The 15,163-nt window shown below is 42.4% G+C and overlaps 1 protein-coding gene and 1 long non-coding RNA gene across 2 annotated transcripts in view; both read right to left on the reverse strand.

Annotated features, from left to right (window-relative positions):
• The window catches only part of dchs2 (dachsous cadherin-related 2), a 53,490-nt gene extending 49,959 nt beyond the window's left edge, over positions 1-3,531 (reverse strand). Inside the window, 1 exon segment of the mRNA XM_064926011.1 lies at positions 1,484-3,531. Coding sequence (XP_064782083.1) covers positions 1,484-3,232 — 1,749 coding nt within the window. The 5' untranslated portion in view covers positions 3,233-3,531.
• A 3,232-nt stretch (positions 3,532-6,763) lies between these two features.
• Positions 6,764-8,927, reverse strand: LOC135506500 (uncharacterized). Its single transcript, XR_010450522.1, has 2 exons — positions 7,868-8,927; positions 6,764-7,482 (listed from the first exon to the last, which is right to left on the reverse strand). It is a non-coding gene; the product is annotated as an uncharacterized LOC135506500 (long non-coding RNA).
• Between the last annotated feature and the right edge of the window lie 6,236 nt (positions 8,928-15,163).

Consider the following 15,163-nt stretch of genomic DNA (forward strand, 5'->3'; position numbering starts at 1 on the left):
GCTCTAGAAGCTTCTGATAGGCTAATTGACATCATTTGAGTCAATTAGAGGTGTACCTGTGGATGTATTTCAAGCCCTACATTCAAACTCAGTGCCTCTTTGCTTGACATCAGAAAACAATTGTAGACCTGGTTTATCTTTGGGAGCAAATTCCAAACACCTGAAGGTACCACGTTCATCTGTACAAACAATAGTACGCAAGTATAAACACCATGGGACCATGCAGCCGTGGGACCACGCATCAAAAAGTGCAAATCAGTCCCAGAACAACAGCAAAGGACCTTGTGAAGATACTGGAGGAAACGGGTACAAAAGTATATATTTCCACAGTAGAACGAGTCCTATATCGACATAACCTGAAAGACCGCTCAGCAAGGAAGAATACACTGCTTCAAAACCGTCATAAAACTCCAGACTACAGTTTGCAATGCACATGGGGACAAAGATTGCACTTTTTGGAGAAATGTCCTCTGGTCTGATGAAACAAAAAGAATTGTTTGGCCATAATGTGTTTGCAAACCGAAGAACACCATCCCAACCGTGAAGCACAGGGGTGGCAGCATCATGTTGTGGGGGTGCTTTGCTGCAGGAGAGCCTTGTGCACTTCACAAAATAGATGGCATCATGAAGAAGGAAAATTATGTGGATATATTGAAGCAACATCAAGACATTAGTCAGCAAGTTAAAGCTTGGTTGCAAATGGGTCTTCCACATGGACAATGACCCCAAGCATACTTCCAAAGTTGTGGCAAAATGACTTAAGGACAAAGTCAAGGTATTGGAGTGGCCATCACAAAGCCCTGACCTCAATCCTATGGAAAATGTGTGGGCAGAACTGAAAAAGCGTGTGTGAGCAAGGAGGCCTACAAACCTGACTCAGTTACACCAGCTCTGTCAGGAGGAATGGGCCAAAATTCCCCCAAATTATTGTGGGAAGCTTGTGGAAGTCTACCCAAAAATGTTTGACCCAAGTTAAACAATTTAAAGGCAAAGCTACCACATTCTAATTGAGTGTATGTAAACCTCTGACCCACTGGGAATTCGATGAAAGAAATAAAAGCTTAAATAAATCACTATTATTCTGACATTTCAGATTCTTAAAATAAAGTGGAGATCCTAACTGACCTAAGACAGGGAATCTTACCTAGGATTAAAATGTCAGGAATTGTGAAAAGCTGAGTTTAAATGCATGTAAACTTCCAACTTCAACTGTATGTGGGGTTTTGTAACAGAATGACAATACACTAGGCAAATCATTTCTGCAAAATTAGATATAAAATGTTGATGTTGGTTGGCAAGGGCCTTAACATTGTGTTTTGATGCATTTCAAATACCTTAAAGCTTTTGATTTAATTTGACAACCAATTTGATGTGCTCCTATGAACTTGACGTTGGTGCTCATGGGTCCTTTTACATGGAAATTGCCCAGAATATTTTTTTCACATTAATTTATGCAACACACAAACTAAACTAGCCAACATACCTGTAAAAAGCAGTTCCCAATCTGGGTGTGTTCCGGGATGGACACATTATACAGCTGCTGCTGGAACACAGGCTCGTTGTCATTGACGTCCTCAACCATAACGGTGATGGTGGCTGTGGAGGACATGGCTGGTGACCCCCCGTCGACCGCAACCATCAGGAACCGCACCTCTGTCTCCCTTTCACGGTCCAACCTGGCTGCTGTGGTAATGAGGCCTGATTCTGGGTCGACGTTGACCAGGTGGTCTTGGTCTGACTGTAGGATGGAGTAGAGGATGGCTGCGTTGACCCCGTCGTCTGAGTCTCTGGCCTGCACACTCAGTAGGGAACTACCCTGGGGTACATCTTCAGATACAGACACAGTGTAGATGTCCTGGTCAAAAACCGGCCGCCAATCGTTGGTGTCGGTGACCCTCACCACCAATGTGCTTTCACTCTTCAATGGTGGGCTACCGAAGTCAGAGGCAACCACTTTTAACTCGTACAGCCCCTCTTTCTCCCTGTCCAGCTCGCCATCCACGCACAAGGCGTACAGGAAGTCATCAGTCTGTTTCAGGGTGAACTTCCCTTCGCCACCTTCGAGGGTGACCCTGAGCCTCCCGACCTCCCCCAGGTCGGGGTCAGAGACTGATATCCTCGCAACGTATTCCCCCATACCTGCCCCTTCCGACACCTCGGCTTCCCCAGTCTCACTCAGAAACAATACGTTGATAATGGGGCTGTTGTCATTGATGTCTAGTACCCTCAAGGCTACAAAGGTGCTGCTATACTCCGGCTGGGCACCATTATCCCTCGCCCTGACAATCAACTCATGAAACGGCTGTGTCTCAAAGTCTAAGGGTTTGTTTACATGGATGACACCAGAAGTTCCGTTGATGACAAAGAATTCATTCGGGTCACTCTGGCGTCGGTTGATCTCGTAGGTTACGAGCCCGTTGTCGCCGAGGTCCAGATCTGTGGCGTAGACCTGACACACAGGTGTCATTACCAGAGCATCCTCCCACACAGAAGCTTGGTATTCAGTCTGATTGAACACAGGTGGGTTGTCATTTTCATCCGAGACATGGATATACACCTGAAGTAGCCCAGTTTTAGGCGGGATACCCCCATCAAATGCCTCAATGGTCAGGGAATAAAAATCTCTTGTTTCTCTGTCCAATTTGTCAGTGAGGATGAGGTCCAGGTTGAATAGATTTCCAACCCCCTCACGATATTTCACCTTAAAAATATTTCCCATCTCACTTTCAGTGATGCGGTAACCCCGAGTTCCTAACTCACCCTCATCCTTGTCTTTAGCCCCCTCAAACTCAAAGCGAGTTCCTGGAGGACTTAATTCTGACACATTCAACTCCACCTTTTTAGTGGAGAATACAGGAGAATGGTCATTTACATCTTTAACCACTATTTTTACCTTAATCACATCACCTGTGAGAGTGGCGGCCACAAATTCATACTGGTCTCTGCTCTCCCTGTCCAGCACCACAGCTGTTGAAATTATTCCAGTGTCTGCATCTATTTCCAAGTCTTTAAAAACATAAGAATCTCTACTTTCAGATATAAAAAATCCACTGCTTGGAGTCTGTAACCCCGCTCTTATATCCCCAACAATAGTCCTCGCAGGTAGTCCCTCTTCAATTGAGAGACTGAGGTTGTACACCTGTTGAGCAAATGAGCGCTCCCACAAAAGACACACAGCAAATAGTTGAAATAAAGCCACCGCATTTCGACGGCTAATTCTTGCCCTCGACATTTTATATTCCGAAGTTTAATTTACATATTTCCGTGTAAAATGACTCTCAAACACGGCGAGTCTTGAAGATAACGTTACTCACGTTTCAGACAGACACTCGAAATGAGGACAAGTAACAACACATCCTTGCGCTCGGTTAGAGGATAGTTCACTCTTCAACATGTAAAACATGGTTACACAGTTTATTTAACGTAATATGATTAAGTCCCTCGAAATATTTATAATATTGGAAAAATATTAATGCCCCGAAATCCGTCGGGTAAGAATACACACTGAAACCACGCTGGTACTACGGGCAACCCAACTAGAGCGCGCAGCACGCACCTTCAATGACGCGAGTGTCGGTGGCCTTGACTGCCTGTCAGCTCTAATTAGGTCACGTGAGGTACAGTATTTAACCTTTAAACATCCAGATGGAATGTTAAATTCATCAGCACATATGTTAGTTGTTGCTATTATTTAATCCGATTAAAATATGTTGAATAAATTGTGTTTAGATAAAGTTAAAGAAAATGTCAAAGTCCCCAGAAAATCTAATGCAAGTAATATTAATGCACAAAAGATGGTACTGTAATTAGTCACATCATTTGAAGTGTATTATCTTAAATGTAGGCCTACACGTATTATTTCTGCTGTTCATAATTGTCTAATCATAATTATTAAGATGTTCTGTCATCTACTGTTATAGATGCAATATTCTTAACCTAGCAATATTCGTGTGCCTGATAAAACTTCTGTAGAGAACATATCTACTGATATGTTCTGTCATGGCACTTGGGTTAAAATGCAGATACCTCTTTATACCTCTTTATGCCTTTCACAGTGCCTGTCAATGTAGCAGCCTATCATTAGTTCATAATTTTCAGTGTTTTGGAGAATGGGCATTGGTTTTGGGCACCCTGTTAAGATACTGATGTTTTGTCTGTTTGTGTCTAGATGGAGTACAGCTCCATCTAGATGTCATGTCAGGGATAACAGTTGTTGACAGCTGTAGCGTTTCAGTCCGACTGTGTTTTGCGTTTCGATACACCAGAAGTACATTCATTTCCAATGGAACGCTGCATTTGCCTTGCAGCATTGCGTTGCAGAGGCAGTTGCAAATCGAACGTATGCATCAAATTGTATGTGTAGACTTGACAGAAAGTAGCAAAATGTGAATGTAGATTTTTGTTTTGCACACATATTCAGTAAAAATGTGGGATTACATAAAAACAGTTTGATTGCACAATTTCTTCACATTTTTTATTAATTTATTTGCCAAGTATATTATTTATTCGATGACATCCACAAATTAATTGTGATAGCCATAGTATAATTTCCCTCCTAAATGCAGTTTTGGAGCAAAATGCAATAATAAATAGTCAAGATAGCAGAGTAGGCTCTTTCAACAATGAGACCAACGTTGAGGAAGGTGGTCTTGATCGCGCTGTTGGGCCGGGACCAGTACCGCCGAAAGCGCAGGTCTGTGTGGGTCCAGAGATGGTTAAAGTCCCGAAAGCAGGCAGGGGAGTTCCACCATCTAATTCAAGAGCTTCGACTGTTTGGACAGGAATTCCGAAGTTACTTTCGTCTGGACCGAAGCAAGTTCGATCACCTGCTCCAGATGGTTGGAGCCAGGATCACTCCGATGGATACCAACTACCGGGAGTCCATCAGCCCAGTTGAACGCCTGGCGATTTGTCTCCGGTAAGCTACATTTTTAAAGCCTCAACCATAATTGATTGATATTTGATACATTGTTTTTATGTGCAACCTAGCTAGCTAAAGGGCTCTAGTTAATAGTCCCTATTTGACATCAGATATACTTTTACAGAATGTTCATTGGGACTATATCTTTTCCCAAAGTTGGTTTATAATCCTTTTATAATTATGCAATGTTACCAAATGAAAAGAAAGGTGTCTTCTGCCCTGATGAAGGTAGGCTAGTCTTCTCCAGGACCCATTGTTGTTCAAGACAGTTACAGTCATTCATTACATTCTTATTGGACTCACATACACTAAGAGAAATAGGTTCCAGAAGTGTCCTTCTGCTTTCCCCATAGGATAACCATTTTTGGTTCCAGGTATAATACTTAATACATGGAACCCAATAGGGTTCTACTTGGAACCAAAAGGGTTACTACCTGGAACCTAAAAGGGATCTCCTATGGGGACAGCCAGATAACCCTTTTAAGTATATATGACCATTCTTTCTAAGAGTAGAGTTGGCCTGGACTACAGTTTATTGATATAGTCATAGACTAAATTGTACTGTTTCAAGGCATTTTTAATGATGGTTGATGAGTATTACAATATAATTAGTAAAGCATAATAAACAAAGAGTAGATATAATATGTGGGTGGAATTGAAGTTATACACAATTATTGATCATTATTTTTGAATTATATTTTAGATTCTTGGCAACAGGGGACTCCTACAGGACCATAGGATTCAGCTTCTGAGTTGGATGGTCCACGGTGGCAGCCATTGTCCCCTCTGTGGCACAGGCCATTTGGGACTGTCTGGATGGTGAATACATGCCTGTCCCCAAGGAGGAAGACTGGAGGGCCATCGCTGCCGAGTTCCTGGAGAGGTGCAATTTCCCCAACTGTCTTGGCTCCATTGAAGGGAGACATGTAGTAATCCAGGCTCCACCGTGCTCAGGTTCGCAATTCTACAACTACAAGGGTACATATTCAGTTGTACTCTGTAGTAGATGCCATCTACTGTTTCCGTGTTGTCGATATTGGTGCTTACGGCAAGGGAAGTGATGGCGGGACCCTTTGAGACTGCCTTTGGCCAGGCACTTCAGGATATATATTCAGGACCCTGGATATTCCACCACCTGCATCACTCCCTGGGACTGAAGACCTGGGACCTGTCCCCCACGTCTTCGTCGGCGATGAGGCCTTCCCTTTAAGACCCAACCTCATGAGGCCCTACGCTGGACGCCTGCTGCCATTGCCAAAGCCTGTAAGGATCTTTAACAAACGACTGTCTAGGGCAAGGTTAGTTGTTGAATGCGTCTTTGGGATTCTGGAAGCCCGATGGAGAATGTATTGGAGAGTACTTGGTCTCAGCCCCTCAAATGTCGATTGCCTGTGAAGGACACGTGTTCTCCACAACTACCTGCGGAGGTCATTCCAGGAGCCGCTCCGGATGGAGATGGGCACGCCAAATGGTCACCTTCCTGATGTCACCAGGGCAGGTGCTAACAACGCCCCCAGACAGGCACTCCAGGTGAGGGAGAAACTGACCACCTACTTCTCATCGCTAGCAGGTGATGTCCCATGGCAGTATGCCGTGGAGTGAAACGGCTCTTTTAAGAGCCCCATAACACAAAGGTTATTTTAAGAACCATCCACCGTTGTCCATTAAGTTGCATTTTTCCCCCAGATTACATTATGTATCATTGTCCCTCACCACCATGTTCACTGGCCTGACAAAATACAGGTGGAAAAAAAACTAATTAGGAAGAGAATGTGTTTTTACTTTCATCAAGAAATAAGCATATTAAGTCTAAATGAGATATTAATAAACAACTGAAACAACTGACTATGAAAACATTATTTAATTAGTATTCAAGTACAGGAAAGAACATGACAGGTATGTGTGTTATAAAAATGTTTAAAAAAAATAGATCTATTAAAAGATGTGTGTGTGTGCGCATGTAAAAAATACATCAAATGAATGTGTAGCCTGTAATCTGTAAGAGAACAACAAGAGCATGTATTTTTGGCACAACTGCAGACAGATACAGGGACAACTCATAAAGACTAGACATAGTAGGGGAACTTCAGACATGGCCATAAAGAGAGAGGGCAGGGCACTGGAGATCTGGGGGACAGAGAGGAGTGGAGAAGAGGTGTGTGTCTCTGTAAAAATAAGGTGTAACCATAACATAGCTAAACAAACAAATGGCCCCTGGACGTCATGGACCAGTCGATGGAACATAACTTCACAAACAGTTTCAACACACTGGTTTTCAAGTGCTTTTAAATGAAAGAAATATATTCACCTTTAGTCTCGTAAGAGACCAACAAGGGATCTGTGAATTCTCCGGTGTGCGAGTTTCAATTCAGAAATCTATGTAACACTAATAATGAATGCTATCCTAAGACTTTATAAAGAAATGACTTTATGAATTGACTGAATTGAAACGGAACTGACGTATGTGAAAAGAAAGGTAGAATGAGGGAGGTCAAAACAACAACCAGACAACTCCTCTTCCTGTCCTTCCTGTGAGCTGGTTGGCTAAATTGACTCCATTTCTGAAAGGGAAGAGAAAAACAACACATACAAGCTTAACATAATATGACACCATAAAAGGTGAGATTTATGTTAACTAAATACTGCTTGTATAGTGTAGTTAGTGGCATAAATATAGTAACGGTGTGGTAAAGTTGGTAATACTTGCTGTTTACTCATGGAATTTGTATTTCAGATCAAAAGATGAATGTGACAGGCAAATTGTTAGACAGCAAACTGTTTTAGGATATTTTCTAAGCCAGAAACAACAGCTATACATGTTCCTCATATTTATACTTTGATCTGAAATACCAATTAACTTACATAAGTAAACTGTAAAAATGACCTACTTTACTGTCGCAACACTTATGACACTACCTGTGATGTGGAGAGAAAAAAAAACTTAACCTGCTGCTTTTCTTTGCTAAGGCAGCCTCTCCAGGGTTGGAACTAGGCTCATGGCAAAGAGGGTCTCTTCATCCTCCTTCCTGTGAGCATCAGGTTGGGCTGCATCCCTCTCGACAGCTTGGAGGAGCCTCTGCTGAAATGAGTTGAGTGGATCTGGGGGCTGCTACAGATGTTGTTCCTCTTCGTTTCTCTCCACGGGCCACATGCTGTTCAACGAGGTCCTCAGCGGTCACTTCCGTGAGGTTCATAATAATCTCAGGTGGTCCTAGATCCAGAGGTGCTTCCTCCATTTCATAATCTTCCATGACTGCACTGGTGGTGGTCATACTCGTGGATGATGTAGACGTTGTAGAGGGTCTTGATGCACCGGTGGGGACAAGACTTGTGGATGACGTAGTAGAGGGTCTGGCTGTAAAATTGCCACTCATTGCCCTAGGCACAATAAATGGATCCAGAAAAGAAAGAATGTGGCTGCTGACCCAGACCTCTTCTTCTCTTTCTCTGCCCTTCTCTCTCTCTCTCTGATACCTGTCCCTGAGTCCTATCCACTTCCTCTTACAGTTTTCTGCTACATAGACATGAACATGATAAGCCAACCCATTACCTAGCATAACTATAGTTATTAGATAGCTATCATGGACATGTCACCTACTGTACACACACACACGGTTATCTGACCAAATTATCAGGGGTACAGTAGTATCTACAATTTCTATTAATCTAGCATACACTCACACTCTTTCAAACACGATTATTTGGTAAAGTTATCAGGGGTAGTAACTAGCATAATTTATTTGACTATTTATTTCACACACACACCTCATTGGCTAGGTTAGCTAGCCACATCTAGCACAAGCTCACTGCTAAACTGACCTGGCAATCCTACTATCGTGGACACTTGTCTCCAAGTAGCATTTTTTTTTGTGTTTATGTCCCTATCGCTGCCAGCAGTTGTGTAAAAAAGACACGGTTTTGAGGATACTGCGAAAATGATTCTCTCCTCCATGTGTCCAACCGCATGCAACTATCTGCAAAAGGTATATGCATCAGTATAGTTGCCTCGCTGCGCAAAATGTTACGCAGCAGTGATGCAATGACGCAGTCGGTGTGTTCGAAGCCCAGCCCCTTTCTTAACCTTGACCTTAACCTCATTCTCCTAATCTGCTACATTAATTCTCCTAACCTGCCTCGTTAGTTCTCCTAACATGTTACGTAAACTCACTTCGGTCCATACCTGGGTTAAGATGAGCTAAAATTCTGCATTTGTCAACAAATCATCAGTCCCCACAAAACACCTGGCTATTTGCCACTTTAGGTGTCAATCAAAAGGCGTCCTGCCCAACCCATCTTCCCCCATGTCAAAAGGGGCTTCCTCACCTTGTCTCTTACCTTCATCTACACCAGGGGTGTAAAAACTCCGTGGAGGGCAGAGTGTCTGCTGTTTTTTGTTATTTCCAATTAAGACCTTGACAACTAGGGGCTCAGTTACCGTAATTTATCAATTAAGTGCAAGGGATGAGCACAAACCGGCAGACACTTGGCCCTCTATGGAATTAATTTGACACCTGTGATCTACAAAGATCTGAAAGAGTTGGACAAGTGAAATTAGGAAGAGGTGAAGAGGGCAGAAGATTTCACACACACACGGACGCACACACACACACAGTTTCTTTCATAAAAGCTTTTTTTTCTCTTGCGGTAATAAGACAGAGAAGTGTGTTGTATGTTGTCTGTATTATTCAACATAGTCATTTGCCAAACAGTAATATTTGCAAGCTATAGATTTGATCAGTGTCATTGATTTAACAACAACACAATTATTAAATGTCTCCTACTTAGATATAAAGGCCTTTCACCTCAGAAAAGGGATGCACAGTCAGGAATATAACAATCACTCATGTCATTACAACCTCATTGTGATTATTTATGTCCGTATCTGGTGTCATGATCACTCTCAACAACTTTATCTGGAACAATGTCCATAACTGAACAACACTGTCAACAACACCCTATCATGTCACACGGTTGGATAACAACAAGAGGGTGTTTCCATGGAGACTCAGGTGTTTTCTACAGGACACAGGAGGCTACTCTACCTGACACAGGGACACAGAAGCAGGGAGGGAGTATGAACATTAGTTCTACTGTGGACGCATCATGTCTGCCCCCAAATGCTGGGTAGAAGGGGCTCAGTGATTATGGTCTGGAATGTGTACAGATGGGTCATTGTATCAGTGGAGATGTCATTTAAGTGATAATGCCCCCGAAACCGGTGTTTGGAGGATATATTGGCACGGGTGTTGTTAGGCCCGAGACAAAGTCGAGATATTATCACGTTTATAAAACAGGTTACCAACATATTCAAATAATGATTCACATATTTTCATACATTTAAAAAAAAAAAATAATGAATGTATTCATACTATTTCATCCTTCCACAAGATATAGTCCCGACACAAATCTAGAGTTGCAACCCAAGGCGGCTGGTAGTTCGTCCTATCGGTTCGGTTGCTAGTCATTCAGTCTAATTTGTTCAGTATCAATGGACGTGACCCAGATGTTCTTTCCACATTTTCTATTGTCATACTGGCTGGCAACGTTCTTGTCCCTTGCTGGCTAGCTAGCCAACGGCTAACTTACAGTCACGTCAAAAGTGCATCCGAAATAACAGCAAAGTAGCAGCATTTGCATTTGTTTAAGCTGTTTTCTAGTGACATTTATTTCGATACTTTCATAACAATGAGGCAAGATTTCTCCTGGCATAGAAACTGCTCACTCAGTCACTGTTGTTCAGAGGAGCTAGCCAACAACACAGCAAACACAGTCACTTTAAACAGAAGCTAAAAAGACTGCAAACGAACTGCACTTCGTTTCTTTTGACCTTTTTTTCAAATTACATTTCTTTGTTTATATGCATAAGAATAAGGCCAGCTGATTCATGATTTCGACTGGCTAAGAAACCCTACCTGCTTGTCTGTCTCATCCCAACTCCCAAAACATGCATTGCTATGGCAAAGCTGAAGATCGAATTTGAACATTGAAACAATGTTGCAAATGTCGGAGAGACAGACAGCAAGGTTTATACAAATCTCTGCTGTTGAAAAATAAATGTTAGTCTAAAAGTAATGTGATATAATGTCTAGAGTTTATAAATTGCTTGGCTGAGCTGATGAGACAGTGGATTGCGCAGTCATATGGAAACTAGACACTCTAATGTACTTGTCCTCTAGCTCATGTGTGCACCGGGGCCTCCCACTCCTCTTTCTATTCTGATTAGAGCCAGTTTGCTCTGTTCTGTGAAGGGAGTAGTACACAGAGTTGTACGAGATCTTCAGTTTCTTTATAATTTCTCACATGGAATAGCTTTCATTTCTAAGAACAAGAATAGACTGACGAGTTTCAGAAGAAAGTGCTTTGTTCCTGGCCATTTTGAGCCTGTAATCAAACCCACAAATGCTGATGCTCCAGATACTCAACTAGTCTAAAGAAGGCCAGTTTTATTGCTTCTTTAATCAGAACAACAGTTTTCAGCTGTGCTAACATTATTACAAAACAGGTTTCTAATGATCAATTAGACTTTTCAAATGATAAACCTGGATTAGCACAACATGCCATTGAAACACAGGAGTGATGGTTGCTGATAATGGGCCTCTGCACGCATATGTAGATATTCCATAAAAAATTGGGCGTTTCCAGCTACAATAGTCATTTACAACATTAACAATGTCTACACTGTATTTCTGACCAATTTGATGTTATTTTAATGGACAACTTTTTTAGCTGTTCTTTAGAAAAAAATGACATTTCAGAGTGACCCCAAACTTTTGAACGATAGTGCATGTCACTCCTATCACAACCCTGGCCCTTCACAGTCTACTTATCAGTAGCAGCATCCAGTCAGACCCTGTCTACACAGCACCTGTGCCCAGAAGTCAAATCTCTCTGGATTACAGTATCAGGATATCACAGACACTGTGTAAACAACATCTCCATCGTTCTGTTCTCCTCAGACAGAAAGATGCCATCAAAGGCTGTGTTTGAGTCCAGTGTGAGATCACAAGCCTCTGTTGATAAGAAAATAATTTAGAGAAGAGTGAATTTGCTGGATCAGAACCTGTGTCTGTGTATGAAATTAAGGAAACGCTTTTATTGCCTTGAAATTCTTATATCAAACACGCAAACACACATACTCACTCAGAACTCTTCATTATTATCCATACTGTGGGAGAGGCAGTAGAACAGACAGTGAGTGACAGACACAGCCAGTGTATAAACTGCAGTTTAGTAGAATGACAAACCCACTGGGCACAGACATCAATTCAATGTCTATTCCATGTTGGTTCAAAGTCATTTCATTGAAATGATGTGGAAGCAACGTTGATTCAACCAATGTGTGCCCAGTGGGAAGTAAGAGTTCTAGACACAATATCAGTTCAATAAGTTAGGCTACAGCATCAGTTACATTATTTCTATTAGAAAGATGCCATTATTTATGTCAGAATTCACGATTGCCACAACAAGAATTCAATCAGAATTCTTATTACTGTGAAACAAGTTGTAAAGGTACACCCAAACAAAACATTTTGAAAAGTCCCTTTACTAACTTGAGTTTCTACAGTGTAGATCTTCCAGTTTAGCAGAGTGCAGCTTCACACCTGCATCTCCTGGGTGATTGAAGCTCAGTTTCAGCAATTTCAGGTGGGAGAAGACATCAGATCAGATCAGAGGCCAGGAAAGCACAACCTTCCTCTGTGACTCCACAGAATGCCAGCCTATAGAGAGAGAGCATCATGATTTTACAACAACTTCCTCTGGTGATGAGAACTGGGTCACTAATCATCAAACATCTCAGAGTTACGGTAAAAACAACGTTTGGACTAAAATACCAGGACCATATTATGAAGCTGTTCAGGTAGAGTTAAAGCAATTACATTCCAGCTAATGATTATGACAATTTCTACTAAAGTAAAGGAAACGCAATGATGTCGATTGAATGTGTCCGGAATGCTGAGGAACAGCCAATAGCATGCTGAGGAACAGCCAATAACACATAATAGCATGTTGAGGAAACATTACCAATGAATGAGCACATGCGATTTTTCCGAAATATGGATCCTTATGGCCTAATAAGCTTCATGTTACCGCCTAGTTTTGCCTATAAAGTACCACTCTAAGTGCTTCTTAGTCCAGGACTAGGCTTAAAGCTACAAGTTTTTTTTAATACAAGCCCTGACCTCAGTATTTCCAGGTTCCCCAGTCCAGCAGAGAGCAGCACCACTCCTGAATCTTGCAAGTCAATGTTACTCAGATCCAGTGTTGAAGTGAAATATGAGACCAAATCCTAAATGCAATGAAATTAGGAGCTCCTGTCTATCTGAAATGTTATGGTAAGTTTGCTCCCAGCAGTGCATGTGTCAATATGAGGACAAATGATTGGTGAAGGCAACACAAAGTGTCAACAAGTTGGGTAGTTTTTAATCGTGTATGTCTGTATCTACATGGCTGTGAATAAACTGTGAATACAATAGTGGTGGTATTGATATTATACATACTGTACCTGTTGTACACAGAGTCTTATATGTTCTTTCCTTTTGGACAGTAATCAGGGTATTAACATGTTAATGTGATGTATGCATTCATAGGGCCACATATGTATCTGTAAGCTTATGACTGCCCACTGCCCAGTAAAATAGTTGTGACAGAAAATAATAACAATGGATGTTTCTCAAAATGCATGCTTCCGTGCTCTGAGCATGCAAATTGGAGCACGGGAGGGATCGGAGTATGAGTCCAAATCGTAGTATGCAAAACGGAGCACGGAGGGCACTTCTTGAATGCGTACTCTGTTTGTACACTCCTGTCTATATAAGGTCCCACAGTTGAAAGTGCATGTCAGAGAAAAAACCAAGCCTGAGGTTGAATGAATTGTCTGTAAAGCTCTGAGACAGGACTGTGTCGAAGGCACAGATCTCGGGAAAGGTACCAAAAAATGTCTGCAGCATTGAAGATCCCCAAGAACACAGTAGCCTCCATCACTTGGAACCACCAAGACTCTTCCTAGAGCTGGCCGCTCCGCCAAACTGAGCAATCACGGGACAAGGGCCTTGGTCAGGGAGGTGACCAAGAACCCGATGTTTACCCTGACAGACTTCCAGAGTTCCTCTGTGGAGATGGGAGATCCTTCCAGAAGGACAACCATCTCTGCAGCAATCCATCAATCAGGCCTTTATGGTAGAGTGGGCAGACAGAAATAAAAGGCACATGACAGCCCACTTGGATTTTACCAAAAGGCACATAAAAACTCTCAGACCATGAGAAACAAGATGCTCTCGTGTGATGAAATCAAGATTGAACTCTTTGGCCTGAATGCCAGAAGTCACACCTGGAGGAAACCTTGCACCGTCCCTATGGTGGCAGCATCATGCCGCGGGGATGTTTTTCAGCACGCAGGGACTGGGAGACCAGTCAGGAATTAGGTAAAGATGAATGGAGCAAAGTACAGAGAGATCCTTGAGGAAAACCATCTCCAGAGCGCTCAGGACCTCAGAGTGGGGCGAAGGTTCGCCTTCCAACAGGGCAACGACCCTAAGCACACAGCCAAGACAACGCACGAGTCCGGACTTGAACCCGATCTAACATCTTGAGAGAGACCTGAAAATAGCTGTGCAGCAACGATCCCCATCCAACCTCTCTCTGGACTCAACTTCGTTCTTCAGTCAGCTAAAATAGAAACTTAAAATAGGGCCTTATGGGCCACTCTTATAGCAATCCAACTGTGTGTTTTGGGCTTTCGTGCCCTTGTGGATTGCGCAGATGAGGGTCTCGTCCCGTAGGTGCGCTTGTGTTATTTATTCGAGGTACTCCTCGCTATTGTGTTTGGCTTTCAACCCTGTGTTGTTGTTACGTGTTTGTTTGGTCTTCGTCCCCGTGCCTTTACACAGCACGCCGTAATTTGGGGTATAATTTTAAAAAACTATTATGCATTCCTGAGCCTGTCTCCCAAATCTCTTCATACCAACGGGACAATGAAGATGTTTCAGCCTCCGAGCAGAAGCTAACGACTCTTCTCCTGCAGCTTTTTGTCTTGTTACTTTGTGATCTATTGTCATTCTGTGTTCATCTGATAGTCTGTCTGTGCAAACAGCAGAGATCAGAAAGTTGGCGTTGAAACAACCAACAATCACCCACAGAAATAGCTCATAGGAGTCTAAAAAGCATATCTAGGAGCTGCATATGTAATTGTGTTTGTTGAAGTGAATTTGTACAAACAACGATCACTATTAGACAAGAACATTG

This window comes from Oncorhynchus masou, chromosome 20 (assembly GCF_036934945.1).
Source record: "Oncorhynchus masou masou isolate Uvic2021 chromosome 20, UVic_Omas_1.1, whole genome shotgun sequence".
NCBI classification, from domain to species: domain Eukaryota; kingdom Metazoa; phylum Chordata; class Actinopteri; order Salmoniformes; family Salmonidae; genus Oncorhynchus; species Oncorhynchus masou.